This window comes from Protomyces lactucae-debilis, assembly GCF_002105105.1.
Source record: "Protomyces lactucae-debilis strain 12-1054 chromosome Unknown BCR37scaffold_5, whole genome shotgun sequence".
In the NCBI taxonomy this organism is placed as follows: Eukaryota; Fungi; Ascomycota; class Taphrinomycetes; order Taphrinales; family Protomycetaceae; genus Protomyces; species Protomyces lactucae-debilis.
The window spans coordinates 636,427-658,239 of NW_024467997.1; the positions used below are offsets into that span (position 1 = coordinate 636,427).

At 51.3% G+C, this 21,813-nt stretch overlaps 15 protein-coding genes across 15 annotated transcripts; 8 read left to right on the top strand and 7 right to left on the bottom strand.

Moving 5' to 3' along the window:
* The first annotated feature begins 305 nt into the window (after positions 1-305).
* Positions 306-1,777, top strand: BCR37DRAFT_258983 (putative mRNA capping enzyme alpha subunit). Its single transcript, XM_040866706.1, has one exon. It carries the CDS (start codon positions 624-626, stop codon positions 1,767-1,769), a length of 1,146 nt encoding a protein of 381 aa, XP_040726892.1. The 5' UTR covers positions 306-623; the 3' UTR covers positions 1,770-1,777.
* An 8-nt stretch (positions 1,778-1,785) lies between these two features.
* Positions 1,786-2,694, bottom strand: BCR37DRAFT_402232 (legume-like lectin family-domain-containing protein; the record flags this gene model as incomplete). Its single annotated transcript, XM_040871897.1, has 1 exon — positions 1,786-2,694. One exon carries the CDS (start codon positions 2,692-2,694, stop codon positions 1,786-1,788), a length of 909 nt encoding a protein of 302 aa, XP_040726893.1.
* Positions 2,695-2,896: 202 nt separating this feature from the next.
* BCR37DRAFT_391792 (Tim10/DDP family zinc finger-domain-containing protein) lies at positions 2,897-3,328 on the top strand (the record flags this gene model as incomplete). The annotated part of the gene is made up of 3 exons (XM_040871048.1): positions 2,897-3,158; positions 3,200-3,229; positions 3,276-3,328. The coding sequence occupies 3 exons, from the start codon at positions 2,897-2,899 to the stop codon at positions 3,326-3,328; spliced, it is 345 nt and encodes a 114-aa protein (XP_040726894.1).
* Positions 3,200-4,395, bottom strand: BCR37DRAFT_378170 (uncharacterized protein). Its single transcript, XM_040868985.1, has 2 exons — positions 3,276-4,395; positions 3,200-3,229 (listed from the first exon to the last, which is right to left on the bottom strand). The coding sequence occupies exon 1, from the start codon at positions 4,315-4,317 to the stop codon at positions 3,379-3,381; it is 939 nt and encodes a 312-aa protein (XP_040726895.1). The 5' UTR covers positions 4,318-4,395; the 3' UTR covers positions 3,200-3,229; positions 3,276-3,378.
* A 110-nt stretch (positions 4,396-4,505) lies between these two features.
* Positions 4,506-6,311, bottom strand: BCR37DRAFT_332412 (nucleolar complex-associated protein-domain-containing protein; the record flags this gene model as incomplete). Its single annotated transcript, XM_040867061.1, has 1 exon — positions 4,506-6,311. A coding segment is annotated over one exon (1,806 nt), but the record flags the coding sequence as incomplete, so codon positions are not given.
* A 769-nt stretch (positions 6,312-7,080) lies between these two features.
* On the top strand, positions 7,081-8,016 carry BCR37DRAFT_336390 (TFIIE alpha subunit-domain-containing protein; the record flags this gene model as incomplete). The annotated part of the gene is made up of 1 exon (XM_040867223.1): positions 7,081-8,016. A coding segment is annotated over one exon (936 nt), but the record flags the coding sequence as incomplete, so codon positions are not given.
* Positions 8,017-8,291: 275 nt separating this feature from the next.
* BCR37DRAFT_345077 (mitochondrial carrier) lies at positions 8,292-9,300 on the bottom strand (the record flags this gene model as incomplete). Its single annotated transcript, XM_040867599.1, has 2 exons — positions 8,292-9,113; positions 9,154-9,300. 2 exons carry the CDS (start codon positions 9,298-9,300, stop codon positions 8,292-8,294), a joined length of 969 nt encoding a protein of 322 aa, XP_040726898.1.
* Positions 9,301-9,766: 466 nt separating this feature from the next.
* Positions 9,767-10,512, top strand: BCR37DRAFT_378176 (Isoprenylcysteine carboxyl methyltransferase family-domain-containing protein). The gene has a single exon (XM_040868986.1). The coding sequence runs from the start codon at positions 9,973-9,975 to the stop codon at positions 10,369-10,371; it is 399 nt and encodes a 132-aa protein (XP_040726899.1). The 5' UTR covers positions 9,767-9,972; the 3' UTR covers positions 10,372-10,512.
* BCR37DRAFT_378177 (Neurochondrin-domain-containing protein) lies at positions 10,400-12,315 on the bottom strand. Its single transcript, XM_040868987.1, has 2 exons — positions 11,939-12,315; positions 10,400-11,902 (listed from the first exon to the last, which is right to left on the bottom strand). Exons 1-2 carry the CDS (start codon positions 12,156-12,158, stop codon positions 10,506-10,508), a joined length of 1,617 nt encoding a protein of 538 aa, XP_040726900.1. The 5' UTR covers positions 12,159-12,315; the 3' UTR covers positions 10,400-10,505.
* A 21-nt stretch (positions 12,316-12,336) lies between these two features.
* Positions 12,337-13,398, top strand: BCR37DRAFT_259465 (uncharacterized protein). The gene has a single exon (XM_040866707.1). It carries the CDS (start codon positions 12,456-12,458, stop codon positions 13,374-13,376), a length of 921 nt encoding a protein of 306 aa, XP_040726901.1. The 5' UTR covers positions 12,337-12,455; the 3' UTR covers positions 13,377-13,398.
* A 21-nt stretch (positions 13,399-13,419) lies between these two features.
* Positions 13,420-14,493, bottom strand: BCR37DRAFT_345326 (Alpha/Beta hydrolase protein; the record flags this gene model as incomplete). Its single annotated transcript, XM_040867616.1, has 2 exons — positions 13,420-13,826; positions 13,941-14,493. The coding sequence occupies 2 exons, from the start codon at positions 14,491-14,493 to the stop codon at positions 13,420-13,422; spliced, it is 960 nt and encodes a 319-aa protein (XP_040726902.1).
* Positions 14,494-14,701: 208 nt separating this feature from the next.
* Positions 14,702-15,906, top strand: BCR37DRAFT_345102 (concanavalin A-like lectin/glucanase domain-containing protein; the record flags this gene model as incomplete). The annotated part of the gene is made up of 3 exons (XM_040867602.1): positions 14,702-14,980; positions 15,016-15,151; positions 15,200-15,906. 3 exons carry the CDS (start codon positions 14,702-14,704, stop codon positions 15,904-15,906), a joined length of 1,122 nt encoding a protein of 373 aa, XP_040726903.1.
* Positions 15,907-17,769: 1,863 nt separating this feature from the next.
* Positions 17,770-19,741, top strand: BCR37DRAFT_259627 (NADP-dependent alcohol dehydrogenase). The gene is made up of 3 exons (XM_040866708.1): positions 17,770-18,442; positions 18,487-19,412; positions 19,481-19,741. The coding sequence occupies exons 1-2, from the start codon at positions 18,269-18,271 to the stop codon at positions 19,405-19,407; spliced, it is 1,095 nt and encodes a 364-aa protein (XP_040726904.1). The 5' UTR covers positions 17,770-18,268; the 3' UTR covers positions 19,408-19,412; positions 19,481-19,741.
* Positions 19,488-19,967, top strand: BCR37DRAFT_378185 (uncharacterized protein). Its single transcript, XM_040868988.1, has one exon. It carries the CDS (start codon positions 19,560-19,562, stop codon positions 19,818-19,820), a length of 261 nt encoding a protein of 86 aa, XP_040726905.1. The 5' UTR covers positions 19,488-19,559; the 3' UTR covers positions 19,821-19,967.
* Positions 19,968-20,109: 142 nt separating this feature from the next.
* BCR37DRAFT_378186 (uncharacterized protein) lies at positions 20,110-20,499 on the bottom strand. The gene has a single exon (XM_040868989.1). The coding sequence runs from the start codon at positions 20,478-20,480 to the stop codon at positions 20,238-20,240; it is 243 nt and encodes an 80-aa protein (XP_040726906.1). The 5' UTR covers positions 20,481-20,499; the 3' UTR covers positions 20,110-20,237.
* Between the last annotated feature and the right edge of the window lie 1,314 nt (positions 20,500-21,813).

A 21,813-nucleotide genomic window follows, 5' to 3' on the forward strand; every position in this document is an offset into this window, starting at 1 on the left:
GCGGTCGGCCAGCCAATCTCGAAGCTAGCGAGGTTATAAAAGCTGGTGGGGGTGGAAGGCAAAGATCACTCAATTGCTTGATCTGATCTATGATCATTTTCTCCTGATGGTTGGAGAGCGCCTGCTTGTTTTCCTCCCTGCGGGCTTTGGAGGTGGATAGGCCATGAAATCGACGGCTGAGGGCTGGTCGACTGATTCCATGCTTTCTAGCTATCCTTGCTAATACAGGAGCGTCAGATGCGCGTGCCTCTGCAATTGCAAGCTCCATCTATTCTAAACCATGGATAAAACGCGTAAGTTGTGAGCCTATAATTGACTTTTTGACGCGTGCCGCAACCAATTAAAGTCCGCATCACGTGGAAGACTTTTAGCCAAAATATTGCAGATTGCCTGAGATTGGCAGACGAGCTACAACCTCAACGACCACTGCGACCAGTACCTCACTTGCCATTTTACTAAACATCGTACGAATACAAAGCTTGGGGAGCCTCTCAGCTGTATTCAGAAGATTGCTATCTTCTCATCGTACAGAGTCTTTTCAGTTGCCTGCAGCTACTTAGGTCTCCAAGCTTACGCTGCATCCACTTGCTCTGCTTACATTCATTGGCTTTTGAGGTGAAAACATGGCAGGAGAGGCCCCTCCTATACCTGGTCGCTCGCTGATTGGCAAAGAGCTAGAGGACAGGAGGAGAGAGCTCGCTGATCTCCTTTCATGTGGCAAGGCCTTCCCCGGTGCTCAGCCGGTGTCGTTCTCCCAAGCCCACCTCAAGACTCTGGTTGACAAGGACTATTTCGTATGTGAAAAGTCAGATGGCATTCGCTTACTTATGTACTGTACGACCACAGACGAAGGCCGCGAGCAAGTACTCTTACTCGACAGAAAGCTCTGCTTCTATGCTGTCCCAAGGTTGCACTTCCCACTACCGAATGACGCGTCGTGCAAGCAATTTCACACTCAGACTGTAGTCGACGGCGAGCTTGTCATTGACACAGTCAATGGGGAAAAGAAGTTAGTGTACCTCATGTTTGATATGCTCATGTATCGTGGAAAAGACTTACGCAAGCGCACCCTTGAGGGTAGACTGGGCTATCTCAAGGAACAGTTTCTACGGCCGGTTACCAAGTTCATCAAAGCGAATGCATCGCTTTTGACTGGATCTCGTGCTGCGCCATTCTCTGTGGACTTCAAGCGCATGCAGCTTGGCTATGGCATCACGATGATGTACAAAGAGGTTATTCCGAATTTGAGACACGGGAACGATGGTTTGATCTTCACAAGCATCAATGCACCATACACTTCAGGTACCGACGAGTCACTACTCAAGTGGAAGCCTGCCGAGGAGAACTCGGTAGACTTCCTTCTCGTTGTACACTTTGTCTCACTGCCCAACGGCGAGCCGGACTTCAATGCCATCCCAGGCTTCGAGCTCTTGGCCTATCACGGGGATCGGGACGGTCAAGAAGATTACCGACCATTTGCTCCGCTTCACGTTGATAGCTCCGACTGGGAGATGGTGAAGGCTGAAGGTGAGAGACACAGAGGCTTGCATGACAAAATTGTGGAGTGCCACCTGGACAGTGAGCAACGCTGGCGTTTTATGCGCATAAGGGATGACAAGACGCATGGCAATCACATCTCTATCATCAAGAAGGTTCTCGAAAGCATTCGAGATGGTGTCACAAGGGAACAGCTGGAGCAGAACGCTTTTCATGCTAAAAAGGCTTACAAGGAGCGCCACCAAAAGACGGACGTCCCCGTTAACTCGTGAGTCAACCCAAGAGGCATTACTCGAATCCTCGATATTGCTTGCGCGAGGCCTTCCTGTATCGCTGGTAGCCATACAATCCAGCTGCGCACACTAGCAGGAACAACACTATTTTCGTCAGGAAGCCTAACCAGGATCCCTTTCCAGCGTGGGACGAGCTCTTATACTTGGCAAATCCTATGGGCGCACTGGGCCCACTGCTTGAAGAGAAGACGTTCCTGGACTGGACAGAGATGATGTCGTGGAAGTCGCTCACTTCTCCAGTAATGGCCGTGAAGCCGAGGTAAGCGACGTTGGGAATCTCGACTTTTGGAACCGTGAAGCACTCAGTCCACTCCCCTTCTGACTTGTACTGCAGTTCGAACTTAAGATAGCTGTCCTTGTAATACGTCAGTCGTCCTTTCGTTGGTACTGGCGCATCGCGAATTCCACGAGCGGAGCAGCCGGCAAGCTCAGTTCCCTGGCCGTCATTTTGGACATCATAGGCTGTCTGCCCATTTCCGAGCATAGCACTGATGTACGGAAATGTGACGCCTGAGCGGCCATTCTTGTACGTGTCAATGAAGATGCCTAGGCCTGTAAATTGATCCTTGTTCCCAAAGACAGGGCCCATCTCTCCGCTACTTGTTGTGAGCCACATGGCCATGCCGTCACCAAACAGGCCAGCTCCCCGTCCATGAATCTTGAACTCAAACTCAATCTCATAGTTGGTTGCGGTGATTGGAAGCCTGGACCAAAGCATTCCTGTGCTGTGCTGACGATCATACGTTAGACGGATGTGGTTGGCGGTATCGACGACTGTTGTGCCTCCATAGTCCCACCATCTGGAATGAAAGTCCTGGTCAAGATAGGGCTTCTGCAGCGAGTGTGTGCGCAAGGGAACTTGTCGCACGTCGTCCTGTGCGGTTGCCATGGCAGCCGAAAGCATTGCGGTCAGCAGGACATGGAACATGCTTGCACAATCAAGGGTTAGCTCGGCAACACGCTGTATAGAGCCTGGCTGATGTCTGGCTGGATGTGTGCTGCTGGTGTCTTGTTCGCGTGACGTTTCTTCTTTTTGTTTCGTGTCTCTGACCTCCGAACGAGGCTTCCATCAAGCTGCAGACAGATACTCAGGAAGTAACACAGCTATGGTCTTCGGCTTCGGAGGCAACAAGACACACAAGGCTGCAGATGGTGCAGAGAGCCCGCAGTCTGGTATGACGCCGCTTTCTGAGCTCGGAGGTTCCAATAAAGTCCAGCAGCTCAAGGCCCAGGTGCGGCAAGAGATGTCTGTAGCACATGCCCAAGACCTCGTTTCCAAGATGACAAGCGCATGCTTCGACAAGTGTGTTCCTAATCCCGAGTCTTCCTTGACGGGAGGCCAAATCAAATGCATCTCTCAGTGCAACAGTGTGTTTCATGGCTCATCATCCCCATTACTAACAAGCTAGATCTCTACACACAAGCCTGGGGCGTCATCCGTAAGCGACTCTAATTGCCGCAGTGGAGCGAATGCTAACGAGCCAGAGCGTAGTTACATCGAGCGTGTGCAACAAGAGCAGAGCGCGGGAAACCTTTAGATGTAGCATGAAGGCAATGCCGGGTTATAACGTACTTTCTGCAGACGCACTTACAGCTTTGCTTTGGGCGAGGCAAGCAAACCTTGATTACTCTTCTCAAAGAGCCGAACCATGATGGAGCAGTCGACCTCTCGACATAGCTCCTTCCGCCGGTTCACTGGCAAGCGCGGGAGAAAGTCGAGCCCACTCGCCCTTTCCACGGCATCCAAGGGCACGAGAAAGTCTCCCAACTTGGTACTGTTACTGATGGGCGCATTTGGCAGTACGAAGGCTCCCACTGCGGGCATGTCGGACAGATTGCCTTGATCCGCAACGATTACCTTGAAGAAATGGGTCGGCACTGCTACGCTTGCTGGGTTGCCAATCACTTCGTATGAGACCCTCCACTTGCCGTCAATGTCGCGGCAAGGAAGGTAGAGAGGCCCCGTGATGATGCGGACGGATTGATACTTGCCAGTCAGTCTTCTGCAGAAATCCTCAAAGTGCGCCCAGTAGTCCCGATTGAATCCCTCGCCGACCTGTGGACAGATGTTGCTCAAGGCAAATGTCTCGTCCATAGCTTGTTGCGAGAACTTGCAGTCCGCTGCTGGAACTTGATGCCCACGATCATAGCCACTCCGAGCATAGTCTTTGAGACTGGCTCTATACTTTGCCGGAATGGACTCGTCCTCGACAAAGAGACTCTTGCCACGATTGCCCACACGCTCTGCTAACCTCTCCGGTGTTAAATGTTCCGCAACCCATGCTGGGTTTCTCATTCGCCTGTCATAGCCAGAAACATAAGCAGTGCGGACACTCAAGTCTGAGATAGGCCCTGGCAGCCCGTACTGCAGTATGCTAGCAGGTGAGACTGTCGCTGGAAGTCCGTCTGGTCTTTTCGGGACTAGTTGACTTTCTAAAGCGACGCCTTTCGGTCGCGTGCTGTATAGGATGGCACCTCCAGAGATGACTCCAAGACTAAATATGCCCAGCGCATGTAAGCCCCCCATTCATGTACCAAGCTGCTGTTACTGTCTCACTGCCTATGCGCGAGAGCAACTTGGACGCGACCTGTAGGCTGAGCTGAGGCTGTAGGGGCAACGAGATGGACTGACACGAGGCAGCACATTCACTGGATCATCTGGATACTCTACTTCATTCATTGATAGCAGCTACAAGATCAGTGGCGTACATTCGATGCAGATTCACGCAGTGTTTCCAGCAGCGACGTTGCAGCAGTCCTGACCTTTGGCGAAAAGTGCCTCTGAAACAAGGCCAACTCGTAAGCATTAGTCGTAGATGTGTTTGTCAGCTCCAGACTGTTGGTGGTTCCGTCATACGCACCATCAGCAGCAGTATCATCGGTGTTGTAGAGAGACACTAATCTGCTGTAGCGAGCGGCCAGGCGCTTGATGAGCTCCAAAGACCCAGCAGCCGACTTTTCCGGAAAGTTGGCGGCACAAATGGACAATCGCTTGACGAATGCCGAAAGTCTGGCCTGTGTCGACTGCGCTCTCTGCTTGAAGAACACGGCGTCCAGCGCTCGAATGAGCATCTCTGCTTCCGTCGCCACATTGATAGTTGCCCTTTGCTTACTGTCCATTTGAGCATCTTCACGGAAGTTTTTCTCCACATCCGTATTGAAGCTTAGCTCTAGCATGGTAGAATACAGCTCTTGCAGAAACATAGAAAGGTCAAGTGTCATCGTCTCCTTTGTGCCACTTTGACCTGTTTGTAGAGCAAAAGCAGTTACGATGCACAGCAGAGATGCTCGCGTCGAGAGCGTCTTTTCAGCATCGTCATTGACATCCGCAAGCAATTGCTTCAAGACTTCAAGCAAGTCTCCAAAGAAATCAACATTGATGAGATGTGCAAAGCGCGCCAAGCCTTCAAGAGCAGCACCCATGACTGAGCGATTCCCTGTTTGCAGTATGCGGAAGTAGGCCGCAAACACAAGCTTGAGTGTGTCACTTTGCAGGCGCTCCCTGGTCTCCACATCAACAGTGGCCTCTGCCTCTCGCAGATCCTTTTCTACCTCTTTCTGGGACTTCATGAGCTTCTTGTTCCTCTTATTGATAAATTTGCGCTCAATCTTTGCCTTGCGATCCACCTTCGAAGCAGATGCTCGCACATCCAATTCCCTGAGAAGTCGCAAATGCAGAAAAGCAGCTATTGTGCTCTCGTCGACTTGATATTCTCGGTCCTTCATCTTTTTTGTCAAAAGTCTCACTGCCTCGAATGATGCATCGCCATCCTCGTCGCCAGCAAAAATCTCAATCAGAGTCGAAAGACTCTTCGAGAAAAGTTCATCTATAGTCTTGCGGCATATCTGATTGACCAAGATGGAGAATAGCTCTGTGCGAAAGTTGAAATGAGGGGCAGAGGAGAGCAAAGAACAAGAAGCTATTACAGCTGCACGCTTCAAAGGATGCGAGCTTCCAGCCATAGACGCACGCCTGTTGGTCTTGCAAAACGACATGAGACTGTTGATGAATTGTTGGTAGTTATTTACAAGCCCTTGCTCAAAGTTCCGTGTCTTTTTGATTTCCTTGGTGACCTTTTCCGCCTTTTCCACGTCTGTGAGAGGTCTGATGCGATATCCAGGAATGATGTCCTTATATACTGCAGTCATAGTGAGAAGCGCAAATTGTTGCTCGCGAATATTGCCGTGCAGCAGGACCTCACGAAGCTTGCCCAGCGAGTCAATCTCATCTTCCGGATCTTCAATAATGGACGAGGCAATGCGTGCGAGGGCCTCTTTCGTCTGCGCTAGCTTTTGTGCGGGCGTCAGAGTCGGTTCCGCGACTTGCTCGGTGTCGCTTTCGGCTTCAGTGCTCGACGACGGCGTCTCTACATGTAACAAAAGCTTCGGTAGTTTGTCGAGTTGAGGTTTTTCGTTGTCCATCAAGTGAACTCGACCATCGCGCGATTTGATGGGCAGGCGAAGCGATGCGGATGGTTGGTTCTTGAAACTTCGGTTGAGTGTTTCGTAGTCTGCTTCAATGCCGTCGTCACCACTCGAGTCCTCGCTGTCTATAAGAGAATCCCCTTCAACGAGACCGTCCGAGCCAGAGGTCGATACTATATCATCCAACCCGGTAATGGATAAATCGCCTTCGCTCGCAGTGTCGAGATCGGAGTCGTCGGCTTCCGAATGGGAGTCAGCATGTGAAGGCTTGGACTGCCGCGGATGCGCTTTTACAGGAACAGCCTGGATTGCTCTGTTGAACGTAGGCAAGGTGTCTGCCGTGGCCACGACACGCTTCTGTTTGCTGACTCGTTTGGCCAGCGCATTAGGGTCGATGGAAGACAAGAAGCCGTGGAAATGTTTATACTCGTCGAATGCTTCAACGTCATCTTCGCCCACTTCGCGCGAATTTCCTTGGACCAGCTCCGTCGTGTCATACGTCCGCCGCTTACCCTTCTTGAGCTTTGACCCTAGGTGTTTCTTGGCCTGTGGATGGTTGGCGTCGCCTGAGGACGACATGCGCTTCTGCCTCATTCCTGAGGAGCGCTTTTCCTTGAAGGAACCCATAAGATGCCGTGTCGAACAAGGCCGCTTGGTGGTTGGAGCTGCAGCTGATGGATGCGCTCAAAAAATAAAAAAGCAACCCACGCTCACTGGAACTACCACTGGAAGCAGACTCAAGTTATCTACCATCGTCAAAGCCAAGCTGGCACCTGCTCCAGCTGTCGTGTGCCGCCTATAGACTACCATAGAGGGTATGGCTGCGGCTACCACAGGGCAGTCGAGCTCAGATGCACTTATCCATGTCAAAGCTCTGCTACGGCAAGTTGTTCGTGGCTTCTATCAGCCGAAACACTGTATTCTGCTAGACATCATCCTCAAGCACTCGGCCATCCGTGACGACTACATATCGCTCATCATGGGTCTACAGAATCAAGAGATCCGCAAGCTCTGCGGTCGGCTCCGGGAAGACAGACTCATCACAATGCAGACCAAGGTTGAGTATAAAGACGGGCAAACGAGGCCAATCAATAGGTCTTACTACTACGTGGATTATCGAGATGCGACAGACGCAATCAAGTTCCGGCTACACAAGCTCGTCAGGGTGATCGAGGAGAAGTCAAGGAACGACTTCGACTCAAAGGGCTATGTCTGCCCGTATTGTGCTAGACGGTATGGACCTTTGGACGTCCTCCCGCTTGTTGCGTCAGATGGGCAAGGGTTCAACTGTGCAGACTGTGGAGCATTGCTGGCCGACGACGAAGAGTCGCTTGAAAGTCGAGCGTCACAAGAACGCTTGGGACGGCTTCAAAAACAGACGAGTAAGATTATCAGTACCCTCAAGGAGATTGACGCAAGCTTTGTGCCAAATAACGACTTCAACTCTGCTTTGCAGCAGGCTATCCTGCCATCAGAACTGCTCGATACGGCAGGAAACACAAAAGTCACTAGATCAACCAACTCGATGGCGGCCGAAGTGACGACAACTGCAGCCCTGGGGGTCTCTATTGACTATGATGCTCTTCAAACCGAGTCGCCAGTAGAGAAGGCAAGAAGGCTAGAGCAAGCGCAGAAGAATCAGTTGCCTGACTGGCACATGCAATCTACCATTTCTGGAGAGTCCATCACCGCGCAAGAGCCATCGGCCCTGGAGTCCGACGAAGAGGAGACTAAGTTGACGAGATTGGATGCCTCGACAGAGAACGAAGTGGAGGCTTATTACAGATCACTAAAGGCACAGGCTCTGATCAAGAAGGAGGACTCCGAAGATGACGAGGTGGACCAGGATGACGAGGAAGAAGCATTTGAGGATGTCGGCAGTGCTGCTGCTGTGCAATCTGCACCTGTAGCATCCATGTCTTCAGCGCCTTCCCCCAGCATGAGTAAAGCACCCGGGAGCGACTCAGATGATGATGAATTCGAGGATGTATGAGCACAGCAATGAAGGTGCTGCATAGCTTCTTGAGCTCTCGTTCCGATGCCTGATGCCTTTTTATGCAGACTATGTCTAGTTGATTACTTAGCGATCGACTTTGTGATTTCTTGTACCGAGTGATCAAGCACACCGCCCTCGAGCCAAGTCTTGACACGCTCGTAAATCATGAAGGTGACAGCCTGTCCTGGCGCAACACGCAGAACACGGGGGGTGATGCCTTTGTACAAAGCAGACACACCTTCCTTGGCAACAAGCTCTTTTGTAACGTTGATGATTCGTCGCGCACCAGTGGTACCATCGGTAGATGCGCCACGCTGAATGCGCGTTTTGATGGTATCGATTGGTGCATTGGACATAGGACCCATAGCACCAGAAAGACCACCTAGAACGAAATTTTGGTAGGCTGGCAGGGCAGTGAGGTTCTGGTAGTCCTTTGCCCATTTTTGGAACTCTTGGTAGGCTGTAAAGTTGACAGCTTGGTTGGTCGCTTGCCGAGTAGCAGTCAAGGTGACACCCCTGTACAGCGTCGCGAATCCTTCTTCCCGGACAATTGTGTAGGCTGCGTGGGCAGCATTGCGGTAGCGAGGCACATCCAGAGGATCAGCCATAGAGTGGTGCTGAGCTTGCAAACGGATCTTGATGCACTCCATGGGCGAGACAACTGCCACAGCCTCTGTGATACCTGCACCGAGACCAGCAAGAAAGACGGAGCCTGTCGCAACTTTGCCGGTTACAGGGTCTGCCAGGAGCTTTTTGTACGCCTCGAAGGAACTGAAACGAATGGCCATCTTTGGCACGATACCTGTCACAACGGCACCGAGACCTTTGTACAATGCCAGGGGCGATTCCTTGCGCACAATGTCACGGCCGACTGTAAAGAAGCCTCTCTTTTTCGCCTGTGTCTTGTCAGTTTTCTCCCCTTGAGTAAGCCAGTCGACATACCCCTGGAAGTCTTGCTCGGGTCGAGAGCTGCATCCTGACTTTGATGGTGTCGAGTGGATGGCACGCGAGAGCCTCACAGAGACCTGCGACGCCGCCTGCGACAAGATGCACGGGACCTGCGGTCTTTTTGTCTGTTACTTTGCTCATTGGGTGTCTTGATCAGCAGGGAGAAGACTGTCGAGGGCCGAGATGCTGTGTGAGCTGTAAGGGTGTCTATATGGATGGCTGGGTCGAGGACTGCGATGGCCGCGGAAGACATCGGGACAGTGCGCGGGGGTTCTGGCTCCACAGTGTCCACACTGCGACGAAAACCACTTTTGGCCGAGGCGAGCAGCAGAAGCAGCAGGAGCCACGATCAGATCTCAACTCCAAATTTGATGGAGGCCCCCTGGCGCTGGCTGCACACGGCGCATGTGACGGCAACAACTGCAACGACCACTGCTGACACTGCTCTGCTCTGCTCTCTACCTGCTACATGAAAAACACACTCAACTACTAGCTACACAATATCAGCTCTCTATGTCTCGTCCTGGAAAGGACTCCGAGACAGAAACAAATGCTCCTGACCAGGTCGCTCTGATTGCAGCTGCTCTCGGCACTGTTCTTGGCACATCCTTGACCTGGGCAGTCTTCATCACACCTACACATCCCGAACTGGCCATCTACATTGCATTGCTGGCACTCTTCCATCTGTTGGAATACTGGATCACAGCTCGGTACAACACTGTACGCGTCTCAACAACCTGTAATCAAGTGACTAGAGGTGTGACATCGCTGACCACAGCTTTCCTCCTGACAAGCAACGGAAAGGCGTACTGGATGGCTCTCATTTCAGGTATTTTAGAGCACACAATAATCTCTCGTCGCTATACTGCTACGACATTGGGTCAAGGTCGCGTGCCAGTGGCTTTCTCGCTGGGATTCGTTCTTCTTATGATTGGCCAAGCAGTGAGGTCACTGGCGATGATTCACGCAGGCAAGAGTTTTTCTCATCAACTCGCAGTACAGAAACATGACGAGCATGTCCTCGTGCAGGATGGCATTTACAAGTTAGACTCTCTTCCTCGTCTCCACGCTGACTCAAGATACATGAGACATCCCTCCTACTTTGGCTTCTTTTGGTTTGGCGTTGGTACGCAGATCATGATGTCCAATGTGCTAAGCACATGCATGTTTGCCGTTGTCCTGCATCGCTTCTTTTCCGCACGCATCAGATAAGTGTATGCAATACTTGAAACTATGCTAACATCACGGCAGAAGAATACTGGCTCATCAAGTTCTTCGGCAGTGATTATATCGAATACAAGAAGAAAGTCCCAAGCAGACTCCCATTCATCCCCTAGAGAAATGAATCACGAGCTGAGCATGCGCATTAGAACATCCTCATGCCTGGCCATCCACGCATCAAATCTAGCTGCATTGACTGATTGAAGAACAGACAGGCAACAATGCGCTTCCTCCACCCGATTTCGATTCACCGAAGCAGCTCCACGATTGACGCGATCAGCCAAATCAAGCAAATGCGCTTCTACCACTGGCCAGCCATTCGACGTATTGAACATATTGCGTCCATCATCAGTCGTCACCAGAGCGTCCAGAGCTGGGAAGATCCACGCGCTGTACGCCACCCCAACTTTGGCTTCTAGCGCCAGAAAGGAAAACAACACATCAATGATATGGCTAGCTTGCAGATGGAGGCTCTCATCTTCTTGCAGCCAGAAGCAGAGCGCCCTTGTGCAGGCAATGATACAAGGGGAGCTGGGAAGGGTCTCGTCTGCATTGTTCTCATTTTTGAACGCGGGATCGATACCACTGTAAGAAGAGCGATCCCACCTCTCCCGCAGGTATAAGATGGTCTCGCCGAATGCAGCACTAAAGTCATCGCGAAGCCGTAGGATCTGCTCAGAATCGAATGGCATCTCGTCTGACGTTGCCAGGTAAACGCATATGCAATGCATGAGATCATAGTTGCAAGCCAGATGCATCTCTTCCACTTCTGTAAACTGAACATGATCTGTTTGCCCTCGCGTGCTCGTTGATGATAGCCTTGCACGGATATCTGCAGCAGCAAGACTGCCAAGTACCACGAGAAAAGTCCTTTCTGCAGCATCCTGCAAGTTCAACCACTCCACTCCGTGGCGTTGCAGTATGATTGTCATGAGAAGAAGAGCGTCTGCGTAGCTTGTTCCTTTTGCTGGACAAAGCAGGGCAGATTTCAGAAAGTCCTTCAGCTTCTTGTCATGCTCATCTAGCTTGACAACGACATTGCTTTGCAGTACGATGGCATTGACCAATGGAAGCGCCCTCAAGAACGTGTCGCCTTTCCAAATTTGTCGCTCCATTTGTTCGAGAAGCTCAGTGAAGATCGTTTCAAAGAGCTCGGAGGTCTCCTTTGGTACTGTCGAAGCCTGATTTACACACAAGGCAAGTAATTGCAATCCCAATTGATTCTGAGTATCCGTGATGGCCATAGCAAACTTGGCAAATCGCTTGCTGGTCAAGACATGAATAGCTCCATCTGCTTCGGCGCCAATACTTTGCAACACCGTCAAGGCCTTTGAAAGAGCTTCTCTTTGACTCGAATCTTCTGACCTGAGTCTGCGGCTTATAAATTCCATGACTGCATCGGCGCGTCTGCGAAACGATCTGAGCTGGCTGACAATTTGAAAACCGGCAAAAGCATGCAGGATCGACAGGCCAAGCAGTGCCAAATCTGTAGCTTCACTACCAGAGACACTTGCTGTTTCGACTATTCGTTAGCATTGAGACGACATGGTGTGCTTACTAGAGAGCAGCATTTTGTCCAAGAGCCGCCCGTCTATTTTATGCCAGCACTTTGAAATGACTTGTGGGTCGGAGCTCACTGAAAGAACGTCGAGTAGAATGAAGAGCACAACAAACTTGGAGGCGCGGTCATCTTGTTTTGCCAGCTGATCACATTGAGCAAGTTTGGCTGATATGTCGAGCGGGGAGAGTACGTTCGTGGTAGCGCCAGCTTGGCTCATGCAGTCTAACAAAGGCACTTTTAAATGGCCAGAATGGAGCAGGAGCCAGAAGGCCTTGAGCAGATGACAGATACAGAGTCCGATCCAGCCTGTTGTGATTCACGCGAGCGTGTGTATATTGTGTAGAAGCAGACGATGCCCGTGGCGCTGCTGTGCTCGTGCGCCTCAAGCTCGTCAAATTCATATCTCCCAGATCGCACTTATCGCATATCACCGACCGCGGACGCGCTTCGCCGAGAGCTCTTATAAGAGGCCGTCCTGCACAAAGGTCTTCCTGGTTTATTGCCAACCAACACAATGGCGGAAGTCTACCTCAAGTCGAATCGCTACGGGAAGCAAGAGGTAAAGTTCCTCAAGAAGCTCGTCGACAAGCACGACCCCAAGAAGCAAGAGGTCATCGAGTACACTGTCCTTATTCTGCTTACAGGGGAATTTACCGAGTCATACACCAAGGAGGATAATGCGAGCGTCGTGCCCACCGACACACAAAAGAATACGGTGTACTTGCTGGCCAAGCTGCACGACTTCTCGCAGCCAGAGGTCTTCGCCGCCATTGTTGCCAACCACTTTACTTCGCTTGAGCGTTTCGCCCATGTAAGTGGGGCGCATTGTGAGGTTACGCAGCATCGATGGAGCAAAATGACAATGAGCACTGGCGAAAGACACGCACATTCATTCTACAGGGATGGCGAAGAGCTGAGGACGGCTGTTTGCGATTCCACCCGGAAAGGAGCCTTGAAAGTGCAGTCTGGTATCAAGAATCTCCTCGTTCTCAAGTCGACCGGATCGGCCTTCTATGGCTTCTTCAAGGACGAGTGGACGACACTTCCAGAAGTCCAAGATCGTATTTTCTCCACAAGCGTCGATTGTTCTTACTCTTGGGCCGCTTTTGCAAGCCTTGAGAATGTCAAATCTTATTCAGCTACTTTCGGCAAAGCATTTGATGGTGCCCGTCAAACAACATTCGACATTTTCGCCCGGGATTTTTCTTGCTCTGTTCAAGCAACCATGTACAAGATGTGCTCACAGATTATCTCTCAATTTTCTGGTGTGGCGGAAGTGGAATATGTTTTACCCAACAAGCACTACTTTGAGTGCAATATGGAACCTTTCGGTATCAAGAACAGTGGGCCAGATGCGACCATCTACCTTCCGCAAGCTTGGCCTGCTGGCAGAATCCAGGCCTGCGTGGCTCGCAAGGCACAAGCCAAGTTGTAATGATTGTTGCATGTACATGCTGGTTCTTCGCCTCAGACTTATTCTAGAATCCTTCACTGTATAGAAATGCTGCTACAGCGCGATAGAAGTCGACTACTTGAAACTTGCTGCCCGGAAGACCGCGTCCACGCAGATCCCAATGATCACAATCGACCGTATCGACAAACTTTCCCCATCTGGAGCTGTCGACGCTAACAAGACCGTCATTACTCTTTCCTTCTGCTTCGCTGACTACCAGGTGCGGTAGATACAGCGGATGCCATATTGGAAAAGCAGACGGCGCAGACGCTGCAAATGAGTAGTAAGCTACTTCGTCGCTGTCTGGGGTCAAGGGATTGAAGACCTTTTGACAGTATGCTGTGGTGAGATTCGCATAAGCCGGACAATCTATCATTCTAGCAAGCATGGTCTTTGTCAGAATGGCGGACGACAACGGCACAGCCTTGTCTACTTTTGTTTGCTTCAGAATAAATTCTTCGTGCTCAATCTTGTGATTTGGTGCGGTGACCGTCTCCGTGGAAGATGCCGTTGCTTGAGAAAGCTTTGGGATGACGCGACCGAGACTGAGGTAGTCCCGACACCAGTCCATGAAGGGTGAGCCACGATGCGGACAGGAGAGCGTGATGAGAGAGACAGGTTTGTAGGTCGTTGGCTTGATATGTGTGATCAAATGCCGACAGTCTAGTCCTCCCATGCTGTGAGCCAAGAGATTAACCTGCTGCCCAGGCTCTAGAACGTCCTCTAGCTGACGATGCAATGCCCGTGACCGTTCTGCAATGGTACCTGTAGATGGCACGCGAGCAATGATGACCTCTGTCCCAAGAGCACGTAGAGCATCGACGATGCCGCCCCAGTAGTGCAACTGAAACCGTGGCAGTGCCTCCGGAGTCTTGTCGAAAAACCCAAGCCCATGACAAAGCACGACTGGGTGACGCGGACCCTTCAGTTCTGTCCGATTGGGGAGCCATGGCCAGGAACGGGCCAGTTCCTGGAAAGGCGAAGTTTGCTGCTGTTCTGCCTGCGCTGTCTCTGTTAAATACACAGATCCAATGAGAGACTTGACAGAGTTGGTTCGTGCTAATGCACCCAAACGGTGCAAGATGGGAAGAGCCGACATCTCATCGAATCACAGCAAAGGGCCGACACCAAAGCAGAAGCCGGAGTGTAGAGAGACTTTGTCGCGTCATGGACCAAGTTTTTTTGTTGACTCCCGCATCTGCCCGCGAGCGTGAGAAAAGCAAGACGCGACAAGACGGCCACGCTGGCACTTGCGGCTAGCTAGCATAGACCTAAGCGTGTAGACGGAGAGCCTTGTGACTAGCTGAATGCGTCTAGCAGGTATAGCAGCTGCACTGCTGCTTAGCTGGGATACAGTGCAAGCCGATGAACGCAACTTTATCGACCACGATACCTTCGGTGCGGCAAAGGCCCTATCGGACCAGATCGTCCTCAATCCGTCAATGCCCAACCAAATGGGAGCAGTGTGGGCAAAGAAAACGAATGAATTGAATTCTTGGATGGCGGAGATCAAATATCGAGTAAATGGTCCAGATCATGGAGGAAAAGGCATGGCCATCTGGTACACTCAGAGTAAGCAGACGCATGTTGCGATCAAAGGCTAATGAGAGGTCGCGGGCAGGGTGGTCACATCTATGGAGGGCCAGATAACTGGGATGGCCTCGGATTGTTCCTGACCGCGGAACCCGATGGAACAGGCGCCTTGCGCGGTCATTTAAATGACGGAACCTTTGCGTTTGCCCGTGCAGAAGCTCCTGGTACATCAACCTTTTCCATCGAACGACAGTATGCTAAAACAAACGCAGAGAAGCACGCGTTCGGAGCTTGCAAGATTGCACATCGCAACGTCGGCACCATCAGTTCCATCAAGCTGGTCTACAACGTGGCTACATTCAAGGTTTACCACAATGACGCACTGTGTTTTGAGAATACTCATCTCAGTCTGCCAGAACATTACTATTTTGGCGTCTCGAGTCAGAGTGGAGAGATGCCAGACTCACATGAGCTTTTTAGCTTCAATGTGGGTGCTGTTCCCACAGAACACGCGGCTGCGAACATCAAGCCTGCACAATCGGCGCAGCAGGGAACGTCTCAATCCGAGACAAATCACATTGATCAGTCTGGTGTGCAAACCGCCCTGGACGGATTGCGGCAGGAGCTTGCTCAGCTGAAAACTCAAATGGCGCAAGTCGAGCAACTGAGGCAGAGCTTGAGCTCCATGCAAAGCACTCTGCAGCGCACAGAATCAACAGTCTCGTCTATACAAGCGTCTGCTGTTGGAAATTCTGGTACTGCCCACTTGGAGACCACCTTGAAGGATCTTGCCGCGCAAGTCGCGCGAATGAATGACCGATTCGCTTTGTTGGAGAAGGATGTGCAAAAGCAGCTCGAGCTGCATCAATCTAAGCAATCAAGTGGAGTCTACGTTCTAATTGCCGCCCAGGTGGCCATGTTCGTCCTATATGCCATCTACCGGAAGCGCAGGGAAGAAGCCAAGTCTAAGTTTCTTTAGAAGCAAAGTTGAACAACTAGCGTATTCTGGGTACAACAAATTCTGCGATCATCATTGCGTCGCTACTCTCGTATGCCTTGTCGGTTCTGCGCAGTGAGTTTGTCGTGACCAGCGCACAATGAGCCAACAGCTAGCTGGCCCGACGCGAGACATTCGAATGCAGGCGAGCTTCAATAGAGCAAGAAGAGCAAACCCTGATCATATTGACCTTTGATCTTGGTAAGTTTGAACTTGGAGAGCATTTAAGGATGCGTTGACACTGTTGTCATTGACAATTATCAGGCGTTGGTGTAGTGCTAATAGAGTAAGCTTACTGATGAAATCTGCATATCTGAGCCGTGGTGCCGGCTGGTGTGTTTGTCGCTCTCATAGCCGGCAGGGAGACAATTGAGTCGCGCAGCAAGCCAGTACTTGGCAAGGGCCCCTTTGTCATGCTTGCTGCAGATAAAGAGACAGACAGCGGCGTCAAATTATGTTCGAAAGTCTGGAGGAGCCCTTGCCATTGGCGTTCCTTGTTGTACGGCGAAATTCCATGTACGTGATCATCGTGAGGTCCTCCCTTAACCCTTGGCTTGAATAAAGATAGCGCCAGCAACTGAGCCAGGCGCAGTAGCAGCATGGTAAGCATTAACAGCGCTTCGCAGTAGAGAGCCGCACAGGAGCGGAAGTCGCAGCGAGAGTGATCTGAAGGGAAAAGGCGAGTGCCTCTTCTATGTCCCAGATCATCAACTATGTCGAAGAAGAAGCAGCAGCAGCGGCCTAGCTGCAACCGGGACCAGACTGTCACTATAGCGAACCATTGCCGATCGTATATCTTAGCCCAACCCTTTCTGCGCGGGCGAAGAGCGAATACATGGCAAGACTCGTGGCCATAGCCGGCGAAGGCAGTAGGCAGCGCTTACTTTGCTGTTTAACATAGTCTTGGCTAGACCTCAGTCTAAGACCTCCTCTCGAGTCTCGTGCTCGACGGCGTCAACGCTCGTTGAGCGCCCGCGAGTTTTTACTCACACGGCCTTGTCACGTCGTCGGTTAACTGTCCGCATTGATTGGTGGAGTTCGCGACCCGGAGAAGGCTTCTGAGTTTTAAGCCGCTTCCGAGGACAAGGGTCACGAGTCACGACTCACGAGTCACGACTCACTTCACAAGGCCGACTACCTGGAGAACCAGCCCGCACCAAATGAAGAATAAACCCGCACTTCCCGCGGGATTGAACGACAAGCATCCGGCGGCGGCGCAAATCCACCGTCTTCTTACTTGTGCGCAACCATGAGCTTGACGAAGTTGGCATCGGATCAAGGCAGGGAGATCACGCTGACGGGCGATCAAGGGTATGCAGAGCTCATTGATGATGGATGCTACCATTGCGCGAATTGTCAAAGACCCCTTCTGGATGATAGTAATCGCGAGATAAGCAGAGCTAGGAGTCTTGACTCGTGACTCTCGTGATCTGTAAGTTTTGACATCGGGTCACTTCACATCAAAAGCCGATCAAGGCAAATCGGTGAGTCAGTGAACAGTGGCACTGACCACGGCCTGGTCTACGGCCCTACGAGTCCACAGCCTCCATAGGCAGGATGACTCGATTACTAACCAGTGCAACCACTGGCAACCACACTTGCGCGAAGAGTCGGAACTCGGAAGGCCTTTACTTGGTCCAGCCGGTCCATCTCGGATAATAAGCCCGCACTTCCGGAGAATTGTGTAAGGACTCACAAGTCACGACTCACGAGTGTGTGTGTGCTGGAAACAGGACTCGGGCAGAGATGTGAGCCATGTGTGATGTGGCCCATCATGTGGGTTTAGATGATTGGGTATAAGTTCAAGCTCGAGTGAGAGACAGACAAAGAAGAGGGGCGCAGTCTTCACAGAGCGCAGGCGCCAAAATGGGCTGGTCAGAGCTGCGACGCTGCGAAACGAGAACAATAGTCAAGCAGCGGACACAGTGCAGGGCGAGATGCCATGTGCGCTGGATTATGAGCAGGGGTGACTCTGGTGATTCAGGTGGTGAGACTCGTGATAGCGGACGGACTGACAGTGAAGCCGGCTGGTCGAAGTGGGATATCGGGCTAGTGAGCTGCCGAATGCGGAGACCAAGTCTGCGGATTTGCGGTGAACCGACAATCCGTGTGCTGTCCCAAGCTGCCGGGAACGTGATTGCCTATGCGACATCGGCGCAATCAACGCTCGTGGCCGACGAAGGAGTTCAATCAGCCATGGCTCGCACGATGACAAATGCCACGATAGCTGCTTTACTAATGTCCAATTCTCCGGACAAGCATATAAACCCCACGAGCGCCCAGATATGAAAGTACAGCACTCAGTTGACCTCAAGCACTATCCCGACAACCAAGCATACCAAAGATGGTGAACTTTGTACCAGAGGATGATGAGAAATGGGTTGGTTGGCTTGCACATGACAAAGACGCTGTTGGCAAATTGGAGTTTGGCCGCTTTGAACCCAAGCAATGGACCGAGGATGACATTGAGCTTCAAGTTCACTACTCCGGCATTTGTGCATCTGATTTACACATGCTTGTATGGCTACCTCGTCCAGCTTAACCTTCTCTGACTAACCTTAGCGCACTGGTTACGGATGGTCCCCTGTTACACACCCAGTGGTCGTAGGCCACGAGATCGTTGGCAAGGTGATTCGCATTGGCAGTAATGTCAGCAAAGCAGGCATCAAAATTGGCGCCTTTGCTGGTGTTGGAGCGCAGTCTGGTTCATGTCTTTCTTGCGAGCAGTGCACAAACGATCGTCACCCGTACTGCGATGCTGGCGCAACAAGCACGTATGGCGCAGAGTACCAAGATGGCAGCGGCAAGTCTGCAGGTGGATTTGCCCATCATTGGCGAGGACCAGCTACATTTGCAACACCCATTGAAGGCATTCATCCAGCGGACGCAGCATCTATGCAATGTGCCGGTATTACTGTCCTCAGTCCATTGCTCCAAAATGATGTCAAGCAAGGTTCGAATGTTGGCATCGTCGGTATCGGTGGTCTTGGCCATTTTGGCATCATGTTCGCTCATGCACTTGGCGCGGAAGTCACTGCCATCTCACAAACTCATTCAAAAGAGCAGGATGCCAAACAGATGGGTGCAACACATTTCTTGGCAACAAGCGATGGAGAAAAGGCAATCTCAGCGCACAGGCGCAGCCTCGACTTGATTGTTTGTACAGTCAATGACTTTGAGGAGGGACAACTCGAAGGCTATTTGTCCTTGCTGAAGGTGCACGGTCGGTTCATGTTGGTGGGCGTCCCAGACAAGCCTCTCAACTTTTTGGCCTTTCCCTTGATCGCCAATGGCATCAGTATTGGTGGTTCGGCTATCGGCTCGCCCAAAGAAATTGCCGACATGCTCGAACTGGTCAGGAAGCATGACATCAAGACGTGGAAGAAGATTTGGCCGATGGAGCAAGTCAATGAGGCATTGCTTGATATGGAGAGGGGCAATGCGCGTTACAGGCATGTGCTCAAGACCAAGTATGCTGAATAGAAATTGTAAGAACCAGCAGGGCAAGGCTTGCGAGAGCAAATTCGAATAGAAGCGCTAATATTCGATGATCCAGCTGATAGTTTAGCGGTAGACATTTCTGCAGAGCGCATCTCCTGACTCGCGAAGCGTCTGTCTGATTCTGTCAGTAGCAAATGCCTCGAGTGTGGGCTTTTCTGTGTACGGCGGCGGTGATGCCTCCATGGCAGAGCAAATACACGCTAGCTGTAGGCAGAGGTGTTACACTTGAAAGACTTGTCAGACAAGCGTTGCCGCACTGTAGGAGGCTCTGCTTGGCAAAGGATAAAGAGATATGCTTCATCGAGGCTTCGGAGAGCGAGCAGCCTGGATATCACTTCAAGCACAAAGGCGCAAAGGAAGCAACGCAGGTGCGTAGATTCTGGCGGCCTTTATAGGCGCTGCGAGCACATCTCGTAGCAAATGTGAGTCATTCAGTCTGACTCCCGTCGGCGTTGGTCGTCTGCTTGCTGCAAAGGTTATTCGTTGAACAGGTGAAAGTCGTGATGACCGAAAGTGATCGAAAGTACATTCTAGCGCGACAGGAAATCTCACCTGCAACCTCAGCGATGCGAAGTGCATAATATGGTAAACTCAAGCTCGGGCTGCGCTCACTGTAATAGTGATTCTAACACAGCAGCGATCCGTCTGTAGCGATGCTCACGGTCTCTACAAAGAACCAATGTCCGTGGATCACACCGCTCTACTTCTAGTCGCGGGAAGCGAAGCCAGCTGCGCAACAGAAAGATGGCTGATGAAAGTGCTGGCCTGCCAGCAAGGCAGAACAGTGGGCGTCTCAAACCATGCCGTAGTTGTCATGCTTTTCGAGTGGACATGTGTTGGCAGCAATGGCTCTTTTCCACCTTAGAAGGACTCGATTGGGCCAGGTCGCCTGCCATGGCGCTGACTGTTATACACGGATGGGCGCTTCTTCGTCCTCGACCGGGGTCTGGCTGCGCGAGGCATCGAAGGATGAATCTAATGGTGGCAAAGGGAAAGGCTGGTGCTGACGCAGCGAGATCGCTCCAACATCTCACCCATGGAGAGGGCCATAGCATTCGATGTTGGCTTGAGCTGAACTTGATCTCCGACAGTAAAGCGACCCGTGATCATTTGGTTGCGCTCTGCTTCCAACGTGACGCACATTGGATGTGACATCCTTGCCTTGATCCCAAGCGCGAAGTAGCTGCAACCTTTACTGAAAGCTGCGAGCAAGGCAAAGCACCCTTCCATATGCCAGCGACAGCCAGGGGAAATGCCTCCACTCGAATGTATTTGGCTGGTACCGACTCGATAGGCTTGTCGATGATAACCCTTGAAGATGACGTCGCGCGCCTTCGTCATTTTATGTGTGTCCAAATCCATGAGTCGATATGCCTTGCTGTCCTCGTAATAAGCGACCAAAGCCATTTTATCTGGTGCCAAGACCCGACACCAGTATGGAATGTCGGAGAGGATGCGAACATGTATTCGCTTTTGTTAGCTTTCGTTTTGCCAGAGGTCCTGCCAAAACTAGTCAACTCGTCTGTTCGCTTGACATGGTCAGCGCTTAATAACTTGCTGACATAGTCTGTGTTTCTGGAATAGGCGCAGTTCGGTTGAGGTTGTATCATGAATTGAAAACAAAGCGCAGTCAGGATAAAACCGACCATTGAGATAGAATTGTCCAAGATTTAATCCAAGATTTAAGTTGCCAAGCGAGGACAATCCCTTCTACTCTGACTGCGCTTTGTTCTCGATCGACGATACTGACTCAATCGAATTGCGTCGATTCCAGAAGACAAAGGCAGACAATATCACCAAGTTCGTAAGCCCTAAAGATGTCCAACGGACCGACGTATTGACGATGATCGGCCGAACGTCTGGCAAAACAAAGGCGAACAAGAACGAATACCGGTCCGTATCGTCGATGACACTGCACACTGGTATCGAGTCGAAGCCCTTCTACTCCTGGTCAGTTTGGATCGAGCACTCGGACTTCACTGCCAAAAGTGACAGTGGTGCAATTGTCGTCCGCCAGGAGAAGGAGCTGTATGACAATGCGGCGATTGGGATCGTGGTGGGCGGCACTCGAATGGCCGTTTCTGCAGACCTTAGCAACAGGGAGTGCGATGTCACGTGTTTCCAATCCATCGAAGATGACTGATGTCGGAGCTGAGTAGGAAATACGCGCATCATCTATGCCCACAATACGTAAAGCGAAAGCGAATGCATGGCAAATGCCTGATGAGCAGGGCTTGCGCTGCTAAGACATGGACATATTAAAGGGTGTTGTTACTCTTCGGGTGTTTAGGTGTTTCGCTGTTCAGCTGATACTAGGATTTCTTGAGCGCTGTGATTGGGATTCTGTTTTCGATGTAAACAGCAGTGTTGGTTGCTTCAGCCCACACC

Coding starts and splice junctions, on each gene's coding strand:
- BCR37DRAFT_378185 (XM_040868988.1), top strand. CDS start 19,560: ATGCCTCGAGTGTGGGCTTTTCTGTGTACGGCGGCGGTGATGCCTCCA.
- BCR37DRAFT_378186 (XM_040868989.1), bottom strand. CDS start 20,480: ATGCTATGGCCCTCTCCATGGGTGAGATGTTGGAGCGATCTCGCTGCG.
- BCR37DRAFT_258983 (XM_040866706.1), top strand. CDS start 624: ATGGCAGGAGAGGCCCCTCCTATACCTGGTCGCTCGCTGATTGGCAAA.
- BCR37DRAFT_259465 (XM_040866707.1), top strand. CDS start 12,456: ATGGCGGAAGTCTACCTCAAGTCGAATCGCTACGGGAAGCAAGAGGTA.
- BCR37DRAFT_378176 (XM_040868986.1), top strand. CDS start 9,973: ATGGCTCTCATTTCAGGTATTTTAGAGCACACAATAATCTCTCGTCGC.
- BCR37DRAFT_378170 (XM_040868985.1), bottom strand. CDS start 4,317: ATGGGGGGCTTACATGCGCTGGGCATATTTAGTCTTGGAGTCATCTCT.
- BCR37DRAFT_259627 (XM_040866708.1), top strand. CDS start 18,269: ATGGTGAACTTTGTACCAGAGGATGATGAGAAATGGGTTGGTTGGCTT. Junction 18,443..18,486: donor CATCTGATTTACACATGCTT/GTATGGCTACCT, acceptor GACTAACCTTAG/CGCACTGGTTACGGATGGTC.
- BCR37DRAFT_378177 (XM_040868987.1), bottom strand. CDS start 12,158: ATGAGCCAAGCTGGCGCTACCACGAACGTACTCTCCCCGCTCGACATA. Junction 11,903..11,938: donor GGACAAAATGCTGCTCTCTA/GTAAGCACACCA, acceptor GCTAACGAATAG/TCGAAACAGCAAGTGTCTCT.